At 48.3% G+C, this 17998-nt stretch overlaps 1 protein-coding gene across 1 annotated transcript; it reads left to right on the top strand.

Moving 5' to 3' along the window:
• Positions 1–13751: 13751 nt before the first annotated feature.
• HMX3 (H6 family homeobox 3) lies at positions 13752–14957 on the top strand. The gene is made up of 2 exons (XM_061459572.1): positions 13752–14073; positions 14242–14957. Exons 1-2 carry the CDS (start codon positions 13752–13754, stop codon positions 14847–14849), a joined length of 930 nt encoding a protein of 309 aa, XP_061315556.1. The 3' UTR covers positions 14850–14957.
• Positions 14958–17998: the final 3041 nt, after the last annotated feature.

Genomic DNA, 17998 nt, shown 5'->3' with positions numbered 1-17998 from the left:
GGCTCTTCATTTGAGCTGGCATGGGAGCTTTATCACCCTTGTCCAGTCGGATGCTGCTCCTTATTTGCCAGTCAAGCCAACACTGATTAAATGGTGTTTCTCAGCGTGCAGGTTGGAGTGTTATTGGCTCTTACCTCTAATTGCCATCATTTTGGAAGTGTTTCAAACAGATGGCTCTGAGAGAATAAGAGTGAAAAGAGAGTCTTTCATACCTGTGGCAAACAATAAAAACCTACACTAAAAAAAAAGCTTGCTGGGCTTCCAGCTCGAGCTTGTGGGGTTAAATATGGGGAAAATAAGCTAAATCCCACTGTGACTCCTTCAGAAAAGGGACATCAACACTGCCATGGGATGGGTTCCCACTCACTCATGTCTGTTTGCTGTGCCAGGGTGACCCCATGCCCATAATAACTCTGCCGTGCCTGTTGGGAACATGCTGTCACTGAGGAAATGCCTGCTGGGATTCGATCCGCTCCAGGTTACTCCAGGTGATAGTTACCTGCATGAAATCATTGCCTTTAAAATAATCAAGCTCATTACCAGATTATGTGCTAAAGGACTGGGAACATAAACCCTTAGCACAAGAAAATTCTCTTATTTTGCTAACTGCTTAAATGTGAACGTGCAACAGAAAGAAATTGTTCTCATGACTCATATTTTTCATCATTTGGTCATTAAATAGTGATGGATATAAACCTATAAAGTACCTAAACTGAACCTTTTAACAATCCATGAGCAATACTATCATTTCTTTAATAGAACTCGCTGACCGTGCCTTTCTCAGATGCCATTTGTCATTTTCAGCGTGCAATAATCAATAACTTGGCTTTGAAATAAATAATATAGCAGTCGCAATATATTATCTTTCAGGCTGGCCTTATACTAACCATAAAACAAGACTTGGAAAGATGAAAACTTTAGGTAAATGCCCCAAATGGGATAACTGAGAGTAGGAGCTAAATGAATGAGAAGCTTGATGTAGTTTCCCTTCCCAGTTCATTCACACTTCCCTTCCTTTTAGGTTACTGTATCTGCTTCCAAATAAAAGCAAGCATTTGGGATCATCTGATTTCGGACCCCCTTGCTGTGCCCCTGATTTCGTTCCCAGGCACCGGGTCAGGTAAGGCATGTAAGCACCAGCATCAGTCTGCTGCTATTCACCAGAGCAGTCAAACACATGCTAAGTTTTAAACATATTATTGTTACATTAAAATCGATAGGGCCTAAGAGCGCACCTAAATTAAACTTGTTTCTAAACCCAGCTGGGGTTTAGAAAAGCAGCTTCATGATGAGATGGTTAAATCCTGCTGAAGTTTTGGGGACTGTCCTGGGCCTCTGTGGGAGCAGGAGGTGGCATGAGTCCTGAGATCAGAGGCACACATGGGTGTGTGATGGCTGTGCTGAGTGAGGTGGCACGTGCCCACTGTCACTGCAGGGTGTGCTGGGCTCCACCTCATGGATGCCTTGGATGGAGGCACAATCCAGTCATGTCTGTAGGCACCAACATAAATGCTGTCTCCTTCCTTTACAACCTGATAAATCCATTCATGTAAGTAGAAAGGATAGGCTGGAGCACTGTGTAAGACAGGGTAAGCGCAGGATGCAAGAGAAAGCTTAACTCTGCATTCCCTCCTTTTGAGTCCTGCTCAAATCTTTAAAGTCCCCATGTAGTTATTTTCCTTGATTAAATTTAACCCATAGCCAGAAAGCCTGAAAAACTCCTTCTCAGCCTGGGCTGGTGGCTGTTCATCTCTACACAAAAGCAAACCTGCAGGTTCAGTGTAAGAGGGGAGAAAGCCAGACCTTCTTCAGGTTCAGCAGAGCAGTTCTCACAGCAGAAGAACCCTTGAGACACCTGTTTTCCTCGCTATCTCTTCTTAGGAGTGAAAACTCAGAGTTTTCATCACAGTAAAATCTCCAGGTCCAAACCCTTGGTGCAGCTGAAATACACTAGCACTGGCACTGCTCCAAGTCCCTTGCTCATATCCTTCACTCGGAAAGGGAGCACTCTACATAGGAGCCGACAGAGAGGGACATCTGTGCATCTGTGGGCTTCCTCCTGCGCCTGAGCCACCCAGCAGGGCATGGGTGGGCAGCCAGGGGCACTGTAGACCCTGTCTCACGCTTTGGAGCTGGTTATTGTCTGATTGAGGACAGAAGCATGGGCTTCTCCCTGGCAAACTCGCTTCTAAGTGTTTCAGGGCTCCCTGCTGAGCTTCCTGAAGGTTTTCTGAGTCTGAAAGAGCAAGGGAAAAGAGGAAGGCTTTGTGTAAATAAATTCCCCTCTGAGACAATGGTTTCTTGGTCATCAGTATAACGACTTTGGCTGCTATTCCCAACCAAGACCTCTGTGGAAGCTCTCCCAGGCCACAGTGATGTACCGTGGTAGGGCCATGTCTAGCCCTGGAGGAAGGCATTTGCTGACAGAGGGGCAGTCACTGGGGAGCTTCCCAATGGATCATCCCCTGACATCCCCATGTGCTGTTTAACTGCAGAGATTTCAATATAAACAACAGAAGTTCCTGTTCTCAGGTCTGAGCTGCTCTTGTCACTCTTACGGTTTGAAATAATGGTAACCATTAAAACCACACAACTGCTTCATCCCCTGCCTCAAGTGTGATTGATACTGCTATGGCACACATCATCCAGAGGAGCCACTTTGTCTTCACCACCTTTTGGAAGTCACTTCATCACCCTTCCTTCCCCTGCCCCATCTAGAGCACCTAGTCTTCAGGGTAGAACTGGCCAGAGAAACAGTGGTTTAGTGCTTCAGACAGTGAAGTCTGAGCCTCGACTCAACTCCTCAGCAGCTCTTGTAAACACAAACAATTCATTTTACATTGTCTTTGGAAGAACAGGAAAGAGTTTGAAGGAAGTGATTTAATTTGGTTTGCTCTTCTGCTTTTGAGCAGAATGAAGGGCTAAATTAGGGTGATGAACTGGGAGAGGACAGACAAGAAGAAAACTTCAAGACCTCTGAGGGAAGATAACTGGAGCCTATAAAGCATTTATTATAAGTAACACCAGCACGTGAATCTAAAAATAGTGTCCCTGATGCTGTGTGTGTATATGACTGATATTAAAAATGACTGATTTAAAAGAAAGTGCTTCGTGCTTCACCTCTGTTGCCAACCAGGAAGGCAGGTCTCTAGTATTCTCAGACTTAAATGCTGCCAGTATTTCACGTTAGGATAGTCATAAAGTTAAAGGTTAATAGGCTGTACAAATGACAGAGTTTAAAGGGAAAGATGAAGATGGGAAGATTTCTAGCACTTAGGGAACATTTTAGAAATGAAGCTCCTTTGCCTAATGTGATTTTGCCTATATTCTTTCTCATGCTGTTGATCATTATTGCAAATATTTCTATTTGCATAAGTGATTTCTCCTTCACTGCCCACCTTCGTTTGCTTTCTGGATCATCATTACTTCCCACAGTACATGATGAGTTGCAATCCTGCTGCCAGGAGAATGTGATATGGTGAAATTAAAGCCATAGCCTCAGAGGGAGGATGGGCAGGGAAACCTGGAGCATGAGGAAGGGTTTTATTTGATTGCGAGTCATTAGAATTGGCAGGCTGAGGAGAAAGGCAAATGTGTGCGTTGCTGGAAGTGGGATTTGGTTGTGGTGTTTCAGATTAGCTCAACAGATGTTGCGAGTGACGGAAGTGTATTGCTATGTCAGCCTTGCTACCATGGGTGGCATGCACTCTGTTGTCTAACTAGAGATTAGAGCCTAGTGGAGAGATTAACCTGACTAAGAGAAATACTTTTACATGGAGACTGCCAGTTATCACATTTGCTTTTGCAACAATTCTCCTTTGGTTTCTGTCTAGGCCTTCCAGAGCCACTGGAGAAGACTGCTTTGAGCACTACTTCTAGTGCTCCTGGGGCTGAAGTTGCTGTGAAACATGGCTCTTTAAAGTGCACTATTTCCTGGGGGGGGGGAGGGGGCAGATGCTCTTCCCTCAATCTGATTGGTTCCTAGAATCTTAGAATCCCAGGATGATTTGGATTGGAAGGAACCTTAAAGATCACCCATTCCAACCCCCTGCCACAGGCAGGGTCAACTTCCACTAGGCCAGGTTGCTCCTGCTGATCACAGGGAGTTTAAGGGTGGAGGATATCTACTCCAGGGCCTGAAATCAAGGTGGTCTTTTTCGTCTGGTCCCCATACTACTACTGCCCACAGCAATGCAAACAGATTTCTCAATAATTTCTTTTACCATTGCTTAGGTGAAAAACTTTTGCAAGATCTCCAGTAATTAATTTGCACAGCATTTTCCTTGTCTGAAACTATCCATCATACACTGCCTTTGGGAGAGGTTGCTGCTCCTCTTTCCACACTCGGACCTCTTGCTCTGCAACTAACTTCTTGGATCCAGGTAAGATCACTGCAGGAAAGAGGTATTTTTCATGCTGAGTCTTTGACTATGAGGCAGATTTGCCTCAAGAGACCCACATACTACTGGGTTGACTGGGGGAGCACTTCATCCCTCTGCACCAGCAGTTGTTGGTGTAAGCAGGTCTATGGAGTCAGTGGAATTGCTTGCATGAAGAGGTGCTCTCTTCATGGACCTAAAAGCTAGGGGTCCTTTCTGTTTGGTCCATTGTCATTTCTGGGTCTTCATGCATTTTTGCAGACAGATGGAATTCTTATAATGTTCCAAAATGAAAGTTTTCTTCTGAGAAGGAGGCCATGCTTAAAAGTTGAGTGTGGAAAATATCTTCTGTAGTCTTTTATGAGCTTCATTCACTCTAATATATCTGCCTTGTATGCCAAGGAAAGTATAAACTAATGGCAAGGTATTGGTTTTTCAATAACAAGGTTTAAACCAGGGATATAAAAAGCATATCCTATTTATGGAACAATTAATATTGTCAGTGTCTTTTCCATCTCATCCAAGTTACACATACTGCATAAACTTTGATATATCTCTAAGAAGTACAAAAAATACCAACTGGAGAGTAAACAGGGCAATACTCCAACACTATTGAGAAGGGAAGTGGTTTCCACATCTTATAAAATGCATTGGTATTAGAATAAACCAAGGGGTAGTCCTCTTGAATTTTCCTGTGAAGGCTCAGGGCACAGTAGACAAAAGGTCTTGGTTTTAGCTCAGAATCTCAGGTGCTGGGGCACCTCTGCTCTGGAGACAGGCTGAGAGAGCTGGGCTGGGTCAGCCTGGAGAAGAGATGGCTCCTGAAGGGAAGACCGTAGAGGAGCTCCAGTGCCTAAAGGGGCTACAAGAAACCTGGAGAGGGGCTTTGGACAAGGGCCTGTAGGGACAGGCCAAGGGGAATGGCTTTAACCTGCCGGAGGGGAGACTGAGATGAGCTCTGAGGCAGAAGCTCTTCCCTGTGAGGGTGCTGAGGCCCTGGCACAGGGTGCCCAGAGAAGCTGTGGCTGCCCCATCCCTGGCAGTGCTCAAGGCCAGGTTGGACGCAGGGGCTTGGAGCAAGCTGCTCTAGTGGAAGTTGTCCCTCCCTGTGGCAGGGGACTGGCACTGGATGAGCTGTAAGGCCCCTTCCAACACAAACCATTCCGTGATCCTATGATTGATTATGATTTATAGGCAGTTAATTATTTTGTTGTCTGGGAGCTTTTACGCTCTCAGTAAGCCTTGAAGTCTTCTTTTTGCCCCTTGGATCAGGTAGCACCCTCATTCACTCTTATACATCAAAGAACATACATAGGAGCTCTGGCCCTGCCATAGCAGTGTCAGCTTGAGGGTCAGGGGTTGCACATGGGACCTCCCACTCCTGAGCCTGTGGGAAGACGCTCGGCACTCGCCGTGTCCGTACCCCTGTGTCTGCATCCCCCAGGTCCGCGCCTCGTTGTCCGCGCACCGCGTCCCGGCGCTGGCCGTGGTGCTGAAGTGGCTGCGCCTCGGGGCCAAAGACGAGCGGTACGTGTGAGGCAGCATGTGTCTGTGCCCCTATTTGTTGTAATACCAGTGTAGCATTAGTACTGGCATTCCTGTTCATATTGTATTTTTATTCATATTTGTGCTATTAGTATAATAATAATAGCAATAATTCTCCACAAATTAACATGGAAATCTGTTCCCAGACAAAAGCGAAATAATTTTGCTAAGAATAATATACACACCCCAAGTTTCCCAGGTGAAGATTGTCATGGCAGCATTGTGATCCTGTTTTAATTGCCTCCCCCAGCTTTGTTGGTCACCTGCAAATTTCAGAGCTGCTTATCAATAATCCTCTGTGTGTCACACTGCTGCGAAGCATTCCGATCAATATATTATCATTGCAGAGCTTGATTATGAAGGTGAAGGGCATTATAAGGACATCTGAAAATTTTGATCAGTGTTCTGCAATCTCTGATCAGCTTCAGTGCTTTACAAACATAGTCTCTGGAACACAATAAAGTCAGAGCCTTTGACTAAAGATACAGTGCCTTATCTTACAATCATAGAACCCTAGTATGCTTTGTGTTGGAAGGGACCTTAAAGCTCATCCAATTCCAGTCCCCTGCCACGGGGAGTATCATCTGCACATTTTTCCTAGAGTCTTTGGGCATATCTTCTGTTCTTCACTCCATTGCAGCTCTCAAGCACAGCAATACATAACAAACTTCTCATGACAGCATGGTGTGTACTGTGTACAATTTTCCTGACTGGAATATTTAAAGCAACAGTGATCTAGAGAAAATTGAAATATATTTAAAAGTGTTTGGGTTGGGTTTCATTATGACAGCATTACACAATTAACTTAGGTCTCATACTCTGAGTGACAGCACAGTGTAAGAACACATCAGGCTGCTGAGGAGAAAGAGGTGGTGTTTACTTACTATGTTAGCAGTATTGTCTTTTCAGTCCTATTGCTCTGTAGATACTCAACAATATTTAAATCTATTACATTTCATGGCAAGCTGAATTTTTTCCACTTTTTGTCATACATCATTACTGTAATAATAATGATAATTGCCCTGTCTAATGCCTTGAACATGATGTTCAGTTGTACATAGTCCCCTTTTACTGGTTTGGGTTTTTTTTCTGATATTATTTGTGTATCCTCAATGACAAGCCAAAAATCTACCTGATATAAAATCAGGTAAAAAAGTCATCCTTGGTTCCTAGCTAGTGTTGTTAGTGCTTCTTGGTTGCTTCTCATAGCTCTGTATGAGGAAGGAGCTTCAAGCCACCATTCTGGACTGGAAAGCTGAACTGGTCACATCCCTGTGACTTAAAGCCAAAGACTATCTCCTGTTCTGCAGAAGACAGTGGTGTAACTATGGTGGCTGTGATGCTGATGAAGTTGAGGATTGGGAGTTTTGCACAGCAGTGCATTTAGTCCTTCTACTGCTCTCCACCAGCATTGCTTTAATCACATTTATTACTGAGGAATTTCTTGTATGTGCTTCTAATGTCTAACTACAATATATGACAAATACTGTCTGAATAATGCTTGTGTTTCAAATAGATTTCTTATTTTTCAACCATGTATCAAAAGGAATGATGAATGCTACATAAATGCAAAGTTATGACTCAAAGAGGATGAACTGGAATTTAGCTTTGGAGGAAAGAGCTCTTACCCCAGTGCAGTCATTTTTTGGCTTCTGGTGCTTTATTAAGTGGGTTTGAGCACCTATAATAATATACAGAAAGAGTGGAAATAAGAAGATATGTAATCTAGGATAGGGTCTTCCCTAGAATGTACAGAAATGTTGTGTGGAACAAAAGCCCAGAAACTTCCTTTTCTCTGTTCTGTTTTGCAGATTGCACTGTGGGAGTGATTTGAGTACCTGAGCTGTCTGCATTCCTGAAGACAAGATTTCTCACTGGTGCTCTGAAGAGGTTGAAGTAGCCTCCTGTGGTGTCCACCTCACTTGGACTTCTTGGGATTCCTAAGCTTGCCTGAGGAGTAGCCTTCCCTGGGGGGTGGTGGGTGAGACAGAGTCTTTAACACGTGCAGAACACACTGAGGTCTTCACAAAAGCTCTTGTGGAAGCACAGAATGGTCCCGTTATTCATTTATTTTGTAAAACCACAAGCAATTTTGGGGACCTGCTGACTCAGACCAAGCTGGTCCAGACTGTCATGCCATTTATAACAACAGCTCTTAGGGCAATTAGGGTGATCACAGAATCTTTTAATAAAATTCAGAATACAGCTCATGTTCGGTGTGAACATTCAGCATAACTCTTGTGCAATTGCCACGGATCTCTGGTATGAACATGAGAGTCTTTATAAGCAGCTGATTTTTGAGTCAATGGGCTGTAACACTTTTGAAATCAATGATTATTTAAGAACTCCTAAACCTGCATATTGCCTAGCTGCTGTGCACACAAACATTGGGTCTGCTCTCTGTTGGCTCTCTGCAAATGGATTATTTGGCTTTGAGGTCTGAAAGCTGCACATGGATTATAATACCTCTTTTCTAGCCAGCAAGACATTCACTGTACAGCTTTGCGGCAAGATTTGATTTCAGCAGGAGCTGAAAATACTCAGCATTTTTCAAACGTGGTTCCAGATCACTCATGGATTTCCATAAAGAAGCTATTTGTGGACACAAAGACATCTGCTTATTTAGGGTTTCACCAGTGCTGATGTCTACAGTTTATTTTGGTTTCTTTTTTTTTTTTTTTGCATTCTACATGATAACTCAAAGTTTACAAATCTGAGTTGGGTATATAAGCACAGGTCTTCAGATTTAGAAGCTTTTCTTCGGGGGTTTCTGTCCTGTCATACTCTGAAAGGGTTAAGATGAGTAAGAGTAAAGGTTACATTTGGATGTGAAGGTGATGAACAACCCATGTTCTGCCTTGAAATCCTCCAATGATACTTTCCACAAGAGATTTCCTCCAGTGTATTTAGCTGACCTCTGTTCTGAGAGTTCACTTGTGAAAGTGCTAAGTTATGCACAAGAGGCTAATATTGACACAAAGCTGATTATACTGTCTAGAAATCAGACTGGTGGGCAGAACACAGTGGCAGAAGCAAAGGATATGCTGTATGAGTCATCACTGCTTCATATCATGTTATATAGAGCACATGTGTAGTGCTGTATGAGATGAAGCCTGTACCTAGATCACATCATTTGCCCACCAGTTCTGTTCTCATAGATTTATTCCGAATTACATGGAGTTTGCAACAGCCCTTTCCACAAAAAAAACCATCACAACCTGGAAATTGTCCCTCTTTCCTGTAAAAATGAGCCTGTGAGTCAGACACAGGACTCTGATCAGCCTCAGAAATAAAACGTCCCTCAAATTAAACAGCACACTCTCTTGCAGTGCCATAACGTTCTAATAATTGTCAGGAAAGGCTCTCAGCTTGCCAGGAAGCCTCAGGAAAACAGAGACTTACAAAGCCTTCCATTTAAAAGTACAAAAAATGTCATTTCAAGGCATAACAAGGGAACAACTTTAACTGTTCCAAAATACCTCTCAACCCACTCCCATCACATACACCCCAGCACACTCAGCCAAGTGAAACCTGAGAGAGGCTATGGTGCACAACTCACTTGTAGTTTTTTAGTCTTGAATAAAACATCCTTACCAAATAACATCCTGCAAGAGACATTCCTTTTGCTGAAAAGTAGCATCCCTATTCTGGGTAACCTCTGTTTGTTTCCAACCATGCATTTCAGCAGGAGCAATTGAAGGAATGACAGAGAAATGCAATTTCTGTGAATAACTCAGATTTTGCAAAGGGTCTGATGGTGTGTAATGGTTTGCTGTAGGAAGGGGAGAGCCATTGACAGTGTCTCAAACTCAACAGTAGTTAATCTTTGGCATTCACAAAATTGTTTTTAGCTGCCTGGACAGCAACAATAAGATCTGGTAGTGGAAGAATTCATTTTGATTGCCTGGGAAAGGGGTGTTTCTGCATGGGGGAAGCTGTATTCTCATCCCTTCTTTCTGAATATCTAAACCCTGATGCAAGGAGGTACTTCAGCACTTCCCTGTTAAAGTTAGCCACGAAGTCAAGTAGTGTCTGGATGGATCACGGTGTCCCTCCAATTGCTCTAAGGCCAAGTGCTGCAAACATCTACAGGAGATCATGGGGCTGGTCTAGGGAGAGACTCCAGGCTGGCCAGTGCTGCCTTCTGCAGAGACATGGCAGGTTGTGGTTCTGCCACTGTCAAAAACCTCCTGTCAGAGCAGAAGCAGATGCAAACCTCACCACTTCTGCCCTGCAAGTCCTGGCTGAATCTTCCTATGGCTGGGCTATGGACATGCTCCCAATTGGACAAACAAAGGAGCAAGGAAATGAAGCACTGTGCTTTCCTCAACCCCTCAGGATGGAAAAGGGGAAACTGGACCCAAAGTAACAGATGTTTGTCACCTGTGGCTACAGTGGGAGACACTCAGAGTTGGAACCAGATGATCTTAAGGTCCTTTCCAACCCAAACCCATTCTATGATTCTGTGACAGCTATGAAGATGGCACAAGGATCTGTGTGAAATACGATTGTATGCTGTGGTGGGTAACTTCTTCCAGGCAGACAGGGCTGCCTTCACAGCACTCTGTGAGCATGTAACATAGCAGGCTGTAAGGTACTTTGGCATTTTGGAGCTAATAGGCGTGCAGCACCTCAGAATCACGCAGTACAGGTTCATGTTTCAGCTTAGCAAGAGCACAGCTCTTTAGGAAAATAATGAAAAAGAAGAGGCAGTGTTGAGACAGGATAAATAAGGAGATAAATCACTTTGCAATACAATGCAAGCCAAAACCTGAAAATAAACAATTACTTTAAATCATATCGCAAACATCACATTTATACAATTGATCCACGTGTAAATTAGCCAATTAATTCTGAATTGGAACACTAATGAAATAATAATTATCTGTTTGTAATGGAATGGTACGACAAACAGAAATAAAGAAAGACTGCAGCAAAAATCCACCCAGCTCCATCACCACTGGGCATGGGGGGTGCTCAATACCAGTCTTTAATGTCTGGATATTGCTGGGGGGGGGGGGGGGGGCATAAATAAAATACATTAATATGTGAAAACATATGGGCTTCAAATGACAAAGATGTAGAAGGGCTCTTTTAGAGCATTGCTTGGGTATTTTTATTGTAATAAAGAATTGCAAAGTGGGAATTTCTTTAGTCTTCAGAGGCTTGTTTGGTCTTTTTGTCCCTGTTTGGCTTTCTACCATCAGTGGGTCTTTATCCTGAGAGACTCCAGAGGGATTAGGACCTCACAGTTACCAAAGCAGTGAAAGACCGATGGAAAAGGGCCGGGGTTTCAATGCAGAATGAGTTCGGTGACTAATATCCAAATCAAAATCTTCACTGGAAACATGCAGTGGGGTCTTCTGTAAGAATTTTGCACCCTTGGCTTTTCATGTAAGAGCTGCAAACAGATGAAATAGAGCTTTAGACCAAGTGTGTGATAGGCAGGAGCCCCGGTTATATGACTATTGCCTGTTTTCTGTGTAGAAACTATTTTGTTTCCCCATTTTTAGTATGTTTTACCCAAGTTGAGGGTATTTCCAGTGAAAGAGCATTTCTTTGAAGAATCCCTGATGAGCTTTACTTTGCTTGATGCCTTTAAATGAAACAGCTATTAACAGGGGCAGAATTTTCTGTAAACTATAAATTGCTGTGACCCCATCCCCAAGATGTGGATTTTTCATCTCTGCACCTCCATCTTTATCTAAACTGCTCCTCTTTATGACACTGGCAGTTTGAAGTGGTCAGGTAAGATCATTTTGGACTGAAAAAAATCATGTCCACTGAAGGTATATGAAATATCCCTTTTGCAGGGAAAAATATGACATGATTGCACATGATCATATGTAGATATTCCCTAGGTTTATAATCCCAAGCATTCAGGAGGAAGCAGAACTCTTTGTCAGCATTAACACTGGGAAGTTTGATTCAGATAAAAGATGTCGTATTTCAACTTGCCAGGTGGGGGTCTTTAAAAAGGAATTGCAAGAGAAATCTGTTATATTTGATCTAGGCTTTAAACCATTTAAACATAGATACTTGTCTATGCACACGCACACACTGAGTCTGTAGCTCTGAGTGTGACAGGAGAGGAGTTTGCAGCGTGAGCTCACATGTACTTCACATGTTTAGAAGCACACCAGAATTGAGAGGCTGTTGTCCTCTTCTCTCAATTTCCTCTTTTCCTACTTTATCCTGCTTTCTTTCCTCTTTTCCTTTCTTCCTTTCTTTCTTTTTATTTTTCTCTCTTTTCCTTCCTTCCTTCCTTCCTTCCTTCCTTCCTTCCTTCCTTCCTTCCTTCCTTCCTTCCTTCCTTCCTTCCTTCCTTCCTTCCTTCCTTCCTTCCTTCTTTCCCTCTTTCCCTCTTTCTTTCTCTCTTTCTCTCTTTCTTTCTCTTTTCTCTTTTCTTTTCTTTTCTTCTTTTCTTTCTTCTTTTTCTTTCTTTCTGTTTTCCCTCTTTTTCCCTCTTTTTCCTCCCTTTCTCTTTCCCTTTCCCTTTCCATTTCCCTTTCCCCTTCCTTTCCTTTCCTTCTTTCCTCTCCTTTCCCTTATTCCTTTCCCTTTCCCCTTTCCCTTTTCTTTCCCTTTCCGTTTCCCCTTTCCCTTTGCCCTTCCTTTTCCCCTTTCCCTTTCCCCTTCCTTTTCCCGTTCCCGACGCAGATCTCCATTACATACATCTCCATTACATACTCTCCCCAAACGGGACCGACGTTCCCTTCCCACCGCCGCTGTCAGAGCCGCGGTGCCCAGAGCCGGGCTCGCAGTGACAGCTCTACCGTCGGTCCTTCCGCAGCCCGCAGGGACTCGGCCCCGCCGCCCGGGTCCGCTGTGCGGTGCGCGGTGCTCCGCGCTACCTGCGCGCCCGTCCCGGGACGCGGGGCAGCCCGGCAGGGGGCGCCCTTTGCCCGGCGGCGGGGCTGGACCCCGGTACCGGAGGCTCGGGTCCGACCGGGACCCGGAGCCCTGGAACCCCAAGCCGCTGCTCGACGTGTCCGGCCGGGCCTTGTCCTGCGATAGCGGGCGCGGGGCGAAAAGCTCCGTGGTGAGGCCCGACCCGCAGCCCCCCGCAAAGTCGTTCTTGCCCGGGCTGCCTCCAGGGCCGGGCATCCCGGCTGAGCGCGGTCCCCGACGCCGGCGGCTTTTGTTACCGGCGGTGCGGGGCGGGAGGGTTGCGGGGGGCGGCGCGGGGGGCGAGGGGAGGTTTTGTGGCGGACCGGCGCGGTCCGCGCCATTCGCCTCCAGCCGCTCCCGCGGTGCTTCGGGCAGAGCCGGGATCCCTTTGTGCTAATAGCCTCGTCCCCATTTGCCTCCTAATTGGACTATATAAAGGCAATAACGGGCGGGCGCTGGCAGCCGCCAGCCACGGCAGCACGTCGCGGGGAGGGGGGGGGGGGGGAACCCGGGGCCGCGGTGGCTGCGGGCAGGGGCTGCGCGGAGCCTTCTCCTCCCGTCCGCCTCCCCGCCTAATCCCATTTGCCATTGTGCGTGCCCAATCGCCGTGTGCTCCCCGCGCTTAACTTGGATGACATTTTGATTTCATCATTAGCATCCGGCGCCAGGTTGACGCAGCAGCAGCGGCGGCGGGAGGCGGCGGCGGCAGCGACGACCCCGGCTCTCCGCCTGCCCGCAGCAGCCCCCCGGTGCCGCGGGCTGCGCGGGTCCCCTCGGCCCCCCGCCCTGCCTTCCCCCCATGCGAGGGGCCCCCGGCCGGCCCCGCCGCCGCACTCCCCCGCCGCCCCGCTGCGCCTCTCCCCGGGAGCCGCCACCTGCGCGCCGGGCGCGGGCTGCGGGGCCAGCGGCGGGCAGGAGCCGGGCGGGCACCGGAGGATGCCGGAGACCGGGCAGGAGCCCCCAAGCGCCCCGCCGCCGCCGCCGCCCCCCAAGGAGTCTTTTTACATCAAGAACCTGCTCAACGGCGGCCCCCCCAAAGCTCCCCCCAAGCAGCCGCGGGCGCTGTTCGCCCCCCCGGGGAAAGCGGCGGGGGACGGCGCCGGTTTCGCCCTGTCGCAGGTGGGAGACCTCGCTTTTCCCCGCTTCGAGATCCCGGCGCCGCGCTTCGCCCTGAGCGCCCACTGCCTGGAGCGGGCTCAGACCTGGTGGTACCCTTACGCCCTGACGCCGGCCGGAGCCCACCTGCCCCGCACGGAAGGTACCGATCCCCCTCTTTCCACCCCTCCATCCCTTCCGGCGGGGCGGCACGGGGGTCCGGCCGGCTCAACCCGCTTTCCCCGGCGGGAATCGAGGGCCGGGCGCTGAAGGTGTCTCTTTGTGTCCCTTATTCCCATTCCTCTCCCCTTCTCCCGTCCTTCCCCTCCAGCCGCGGAGAAATCCCTGCTGAGGGACTCGTCCCCCGCTTCGGGCACCGACCGGGACTCGCCGGAGCCGCTGCTGAAGGCGGAAGGGGAGCAAAAGGAGCTGGACTCCAAGAGCCCTGACGAGATCGTCCTGGAGGAGAGCGACTCGGAAGAGGCGAAGAAAGAAGGGACGGCGGAGGACTGGAAGAAGAGGGAGGAGAGCCCGGAGAAGAAGCCGTGCCGCAAGAAGAAGACGCGCACGGTGTTCAGCCGCAGCCAGGTCTTCCAGCTGGAGTCCACCTTCGACATGAAGCGCTACTTGAGCAGCTCGGAGCGGGCCGGCCTGGCCGCTTCCCTCCACCTGACAGAGACCCAGGTGAAGATTTGGTTCCAGAACCGTCGGAACAAGTGGAAACGGCAACTTGCGGCCGAGCTGGAGGCGGCCAACCTCAGCCACGCCGCCGCGCAGCGCATCGTCCGCGTCCCCATCCTCTACCACGAGAACTCGGGCGCGGAGGGCAGCGCGGGCGGCGGCGGAGCCCACGGTACTCAGCCCCTGCTCACCTTCCCTCACCCCGTCTACTATTCCCACCCCGTGGTCACCTCCGTGCCGCTCCTGCGGCCCGTCTGAGCCCGCCCGCCCGCCGCCGCTGCGCGGAGGGGCGCGGAGGGGCTCGCAAAGTCACCGGCCCACTTGTAAGTACTCCAGCCGCTTGTGCGGTTCACCCGGCCGGAGGCTGCGGAGCGGGATGGGGGGGGGGGGAAGAGAAGGGTGCGGGAGGGGACACACACAACGCGACACCCCTCGGCGGTGGTGCTGGGAGAAAAGTCACGAAAAATGAGGAAAATAAAGCTAAAAAATCAATAAAATTGGAAGGGGAGGGGAGGGAGGGTGGAAAATAAGGAAAGTGAAAGCGGGAACTTGTAGAGGACCCTGGAGCTGTCACACCTTTTGTAAACGTGGACGAAAACCGCGATGGTCTCTGTGGCTTTAGTTTTATTTTTGTAAAAAATTTAAAAATAAGGAAAAAAAAAAGGAAAAAAATTAATAATAATGGAAAAAAAGAAAATGATCGTGATCCCAGGCAGCTCCTCGGCATTTGCCAAACGCTCACGGGAGGGTGAATTTCTGTTCCTTTCGGACCTCTCCTCCTGCCTCCAAATTGGTCAGGCTCCTGCTCCTGTCGCGACACAGACATCACCGAGCGCGGCTTTTCGTTCCAGCAAACCCCGGCACCGAGTTTTGCTTTCCCAGGTTTTGTACCTTTCGGTTTCTGTCATGGGACTTAATAACGAGCAAAGAAACGCGGCCTCAAAGCGAACGGTTAAAACGCCCCCGAACGCGTTTGAGCGCCCCTTATTTATTACCGATGACTTGGATATTTGGAATTCTTGTTTTCTTTAGTCTTCCGGTTGATTTATTTTTGTTTCCTTGTAAAGTTATTTGGGTATTTTTGGGGGGTAAAAATCTGTACCTTTTGCTTTCTTTTTGTATAATGATTATCATTATTATTGTTCTTGTACCTTTGAACTGTGCAATATTGTACGACGATTCGTAAAGCACTGCTTTTATTTGAACGGTGAGGAAAGGGGGGTTTAGCGTTGTATAATTGCGTTCGTTCGTGTTGTACAAAATAAACTGAAAAGCAAAAACCAGAATACAAAGGAATTAAAAGCGAAGGGAAGTGGGAAGAGAGGAGGAGGGCATGGGAATAACCATCAGCTTATGCGGATAAATAAGGGAGATGGGGTGAGCTGGGCGCTTTAAGTGAAGGACAATCAACTTTAGGGTAATTTTAATTTATTTGCTAGGATGTACAGTTTTCTCCTGAAGTCCATCGTGGGGTTTCCTAAGGCAGAAATGAAGCTAGGAGTGGACACCTCTTGTCTCTCCCTGTCTCAGTGTCTGCTCACTTGTTGTCTGACAATTGTTTGCTGTCTTCCCAAGGGTTGGCGTCGGTTTCTTTCCTTTCTTTTTCTTTCAGTTCTTTCCGTTTGTTTCCCCTTTTCGGTTGTGCTCTCTGCCCCCTTCTCGCTTTCTGTTAGGGATCGGTCCTATTTTTAAAACAGCCTATATTGTTATAAACTTAATGTTGTGGTGGAAAAGAAAATCATCAATAAAACCCGTTCCTTATCAGTTTTCTTTTAAGTGTGGCTTCGGAGGAAAATAAATATATATATAAATAAAATAGACTATAAAAAGCATGAATAACCCGGGCACTGGGGGTTACCGGACACCCCCAGAGGCTCCCCGGTTGTCCCGGTCCAACTGGGAGCGGCTCGATGGGGGGGCCCTTTCCCAGCATCGCGCCGGGGTAACCCCCAGCAAGAGGTCCCAGGCCTCCGGGAATGGGCACAAGGGTGGGGAGGGGGGGTCCCTTCTCTCGCACGGATGGGTTGGGGGGTCCCTTCCCAGTAGGAGGCCGCCTCCCTGGGGGTTTCCCATAGCTTCTGGCCGCCCCTTCCTCAACCCCTCCCGAAGGGGGTCGGTGTTGCCCTTCCCCTTCTCTCCCCCTTCACCCGGGGGTCTGCCATAGGGAGGGATGTCCATAGGCACCCCAGGGTGTCCAACCCCCAGGGGTGCGCCCCCAGCCCACGGCTAGGCCCTTCCCTCTCGTCAAACCCCTCGACAGGTTTATCCCGAGAGAGGATCGCGCTCCGCTTCCCGCAGATTGGCCCGAATCGACGTGTTGATAGTGCCGAGGGCAGGATTTCGGGCCAAAGAAATCAAAATAAAACTCAGCGTTGCGAAAAGATAACCCTGCGTTTTCTTTTCGTTTGGGATAAAAACCCTGGCAATGGGTCGTAAATGAAAAATAAACAGAGTTTCGGAGTCAAAATACGCTGCTCGCTGTGTCGCCTGCAAACAGAGTGATGCCTTTTGTGTTTGCACTACTAACTTTGGGACAAGTCGCTTGCAGCTCATTAAAAATATTGTTGTAATAGCAAATACCGTCTTTTTTTCATTTTTACAGCGCTGCAGCACGATGTTATCAAACGGCAAGGAAAAATAACGCATTTATTTGTGGTCGGTGCCCAGAAAACGATTCCGGCCCAGCCCGGTCCTTCCCCAGCAGAGGAAGGGCACTGCGAGGTCCCCCAGACCCTGCGCGGGGCCCTCTCCGCGGCGCTGCCCTTGCGCGGGTGCGGGAAATGGCGCGTCCTGCACACCGCGGTGCTGTGGGGGGTATTTCCCAGGGGCAGGTTGATGGAAGTGGGGTTGGTGGGGGTCGGATTGGAGCCTTTATTTTCCTTTTTTAATGAAGATTTTAATTTTTAATTAAGGGGAAATTAAAAGGAAAGGAAGGAGGAAACTCAGCCCCGAGAGCAGCTTTTCCCCTTCTCGCCGCGGGATCGACAGCAGAGCACAGGCTGTGAAGCGGTGGGATGGAGCTGGACGATGGGCTGAGGGCCTGGGACCCCAGCTCCTCGCTCCCCTCCCGCAGCCGACCTTCCCGGCTTCCTTTCGTTCCCCTCTATCCGCATCGAGATGCTCCTCTCTGCCCGCATCCCACAGACGTGATGCTGGGGTTTTCCTCAAGCCTTCCCAAAAGTATCCCCAAACTCCATCCTACCCCCCAGCACTGCTCCAGAGAGGGTTTTAATGTCTGCCTCCTCGGGATGAGGCGGAACTTGGGCACCCCCCGAGCTCCTGCTCTCCCTGAGCCGCTTCCGTGTGATGAGCTCCTGTAAGAAGCGGGACTGCTCCCACGGTAAATACCCCCCCTCCTCACCTAAACTTAGTGGAGATCCCGCATCAACCGCTGCGAACGAATCGCT

The sequence above is a fragment of the Pezoporus flaviventris genome, unplaced genomic scaffold, assembly GCF_033815535.1.
Source record: "Pezoporus flaviventris isolate CSIRO_AGI_PZ_B2104156 unplaced genomic scaffold, CSIRO_AGI_Pfla_v1 ptg000029l, whole genome shotgun sequence".
Taxonomy (NCBI): domain Eukaryota; kingdom Metazoa; phylum Chordata; class Aves; order Psittaciformes; family Psittacidae; genus Pezoporus; species Pezoporus flaviventris.
The sequence above is the reverse complement of the archived record's forward strand: the minus strand, read 5'-3'. Positions and strand labels throughout refer to the sequence as shown.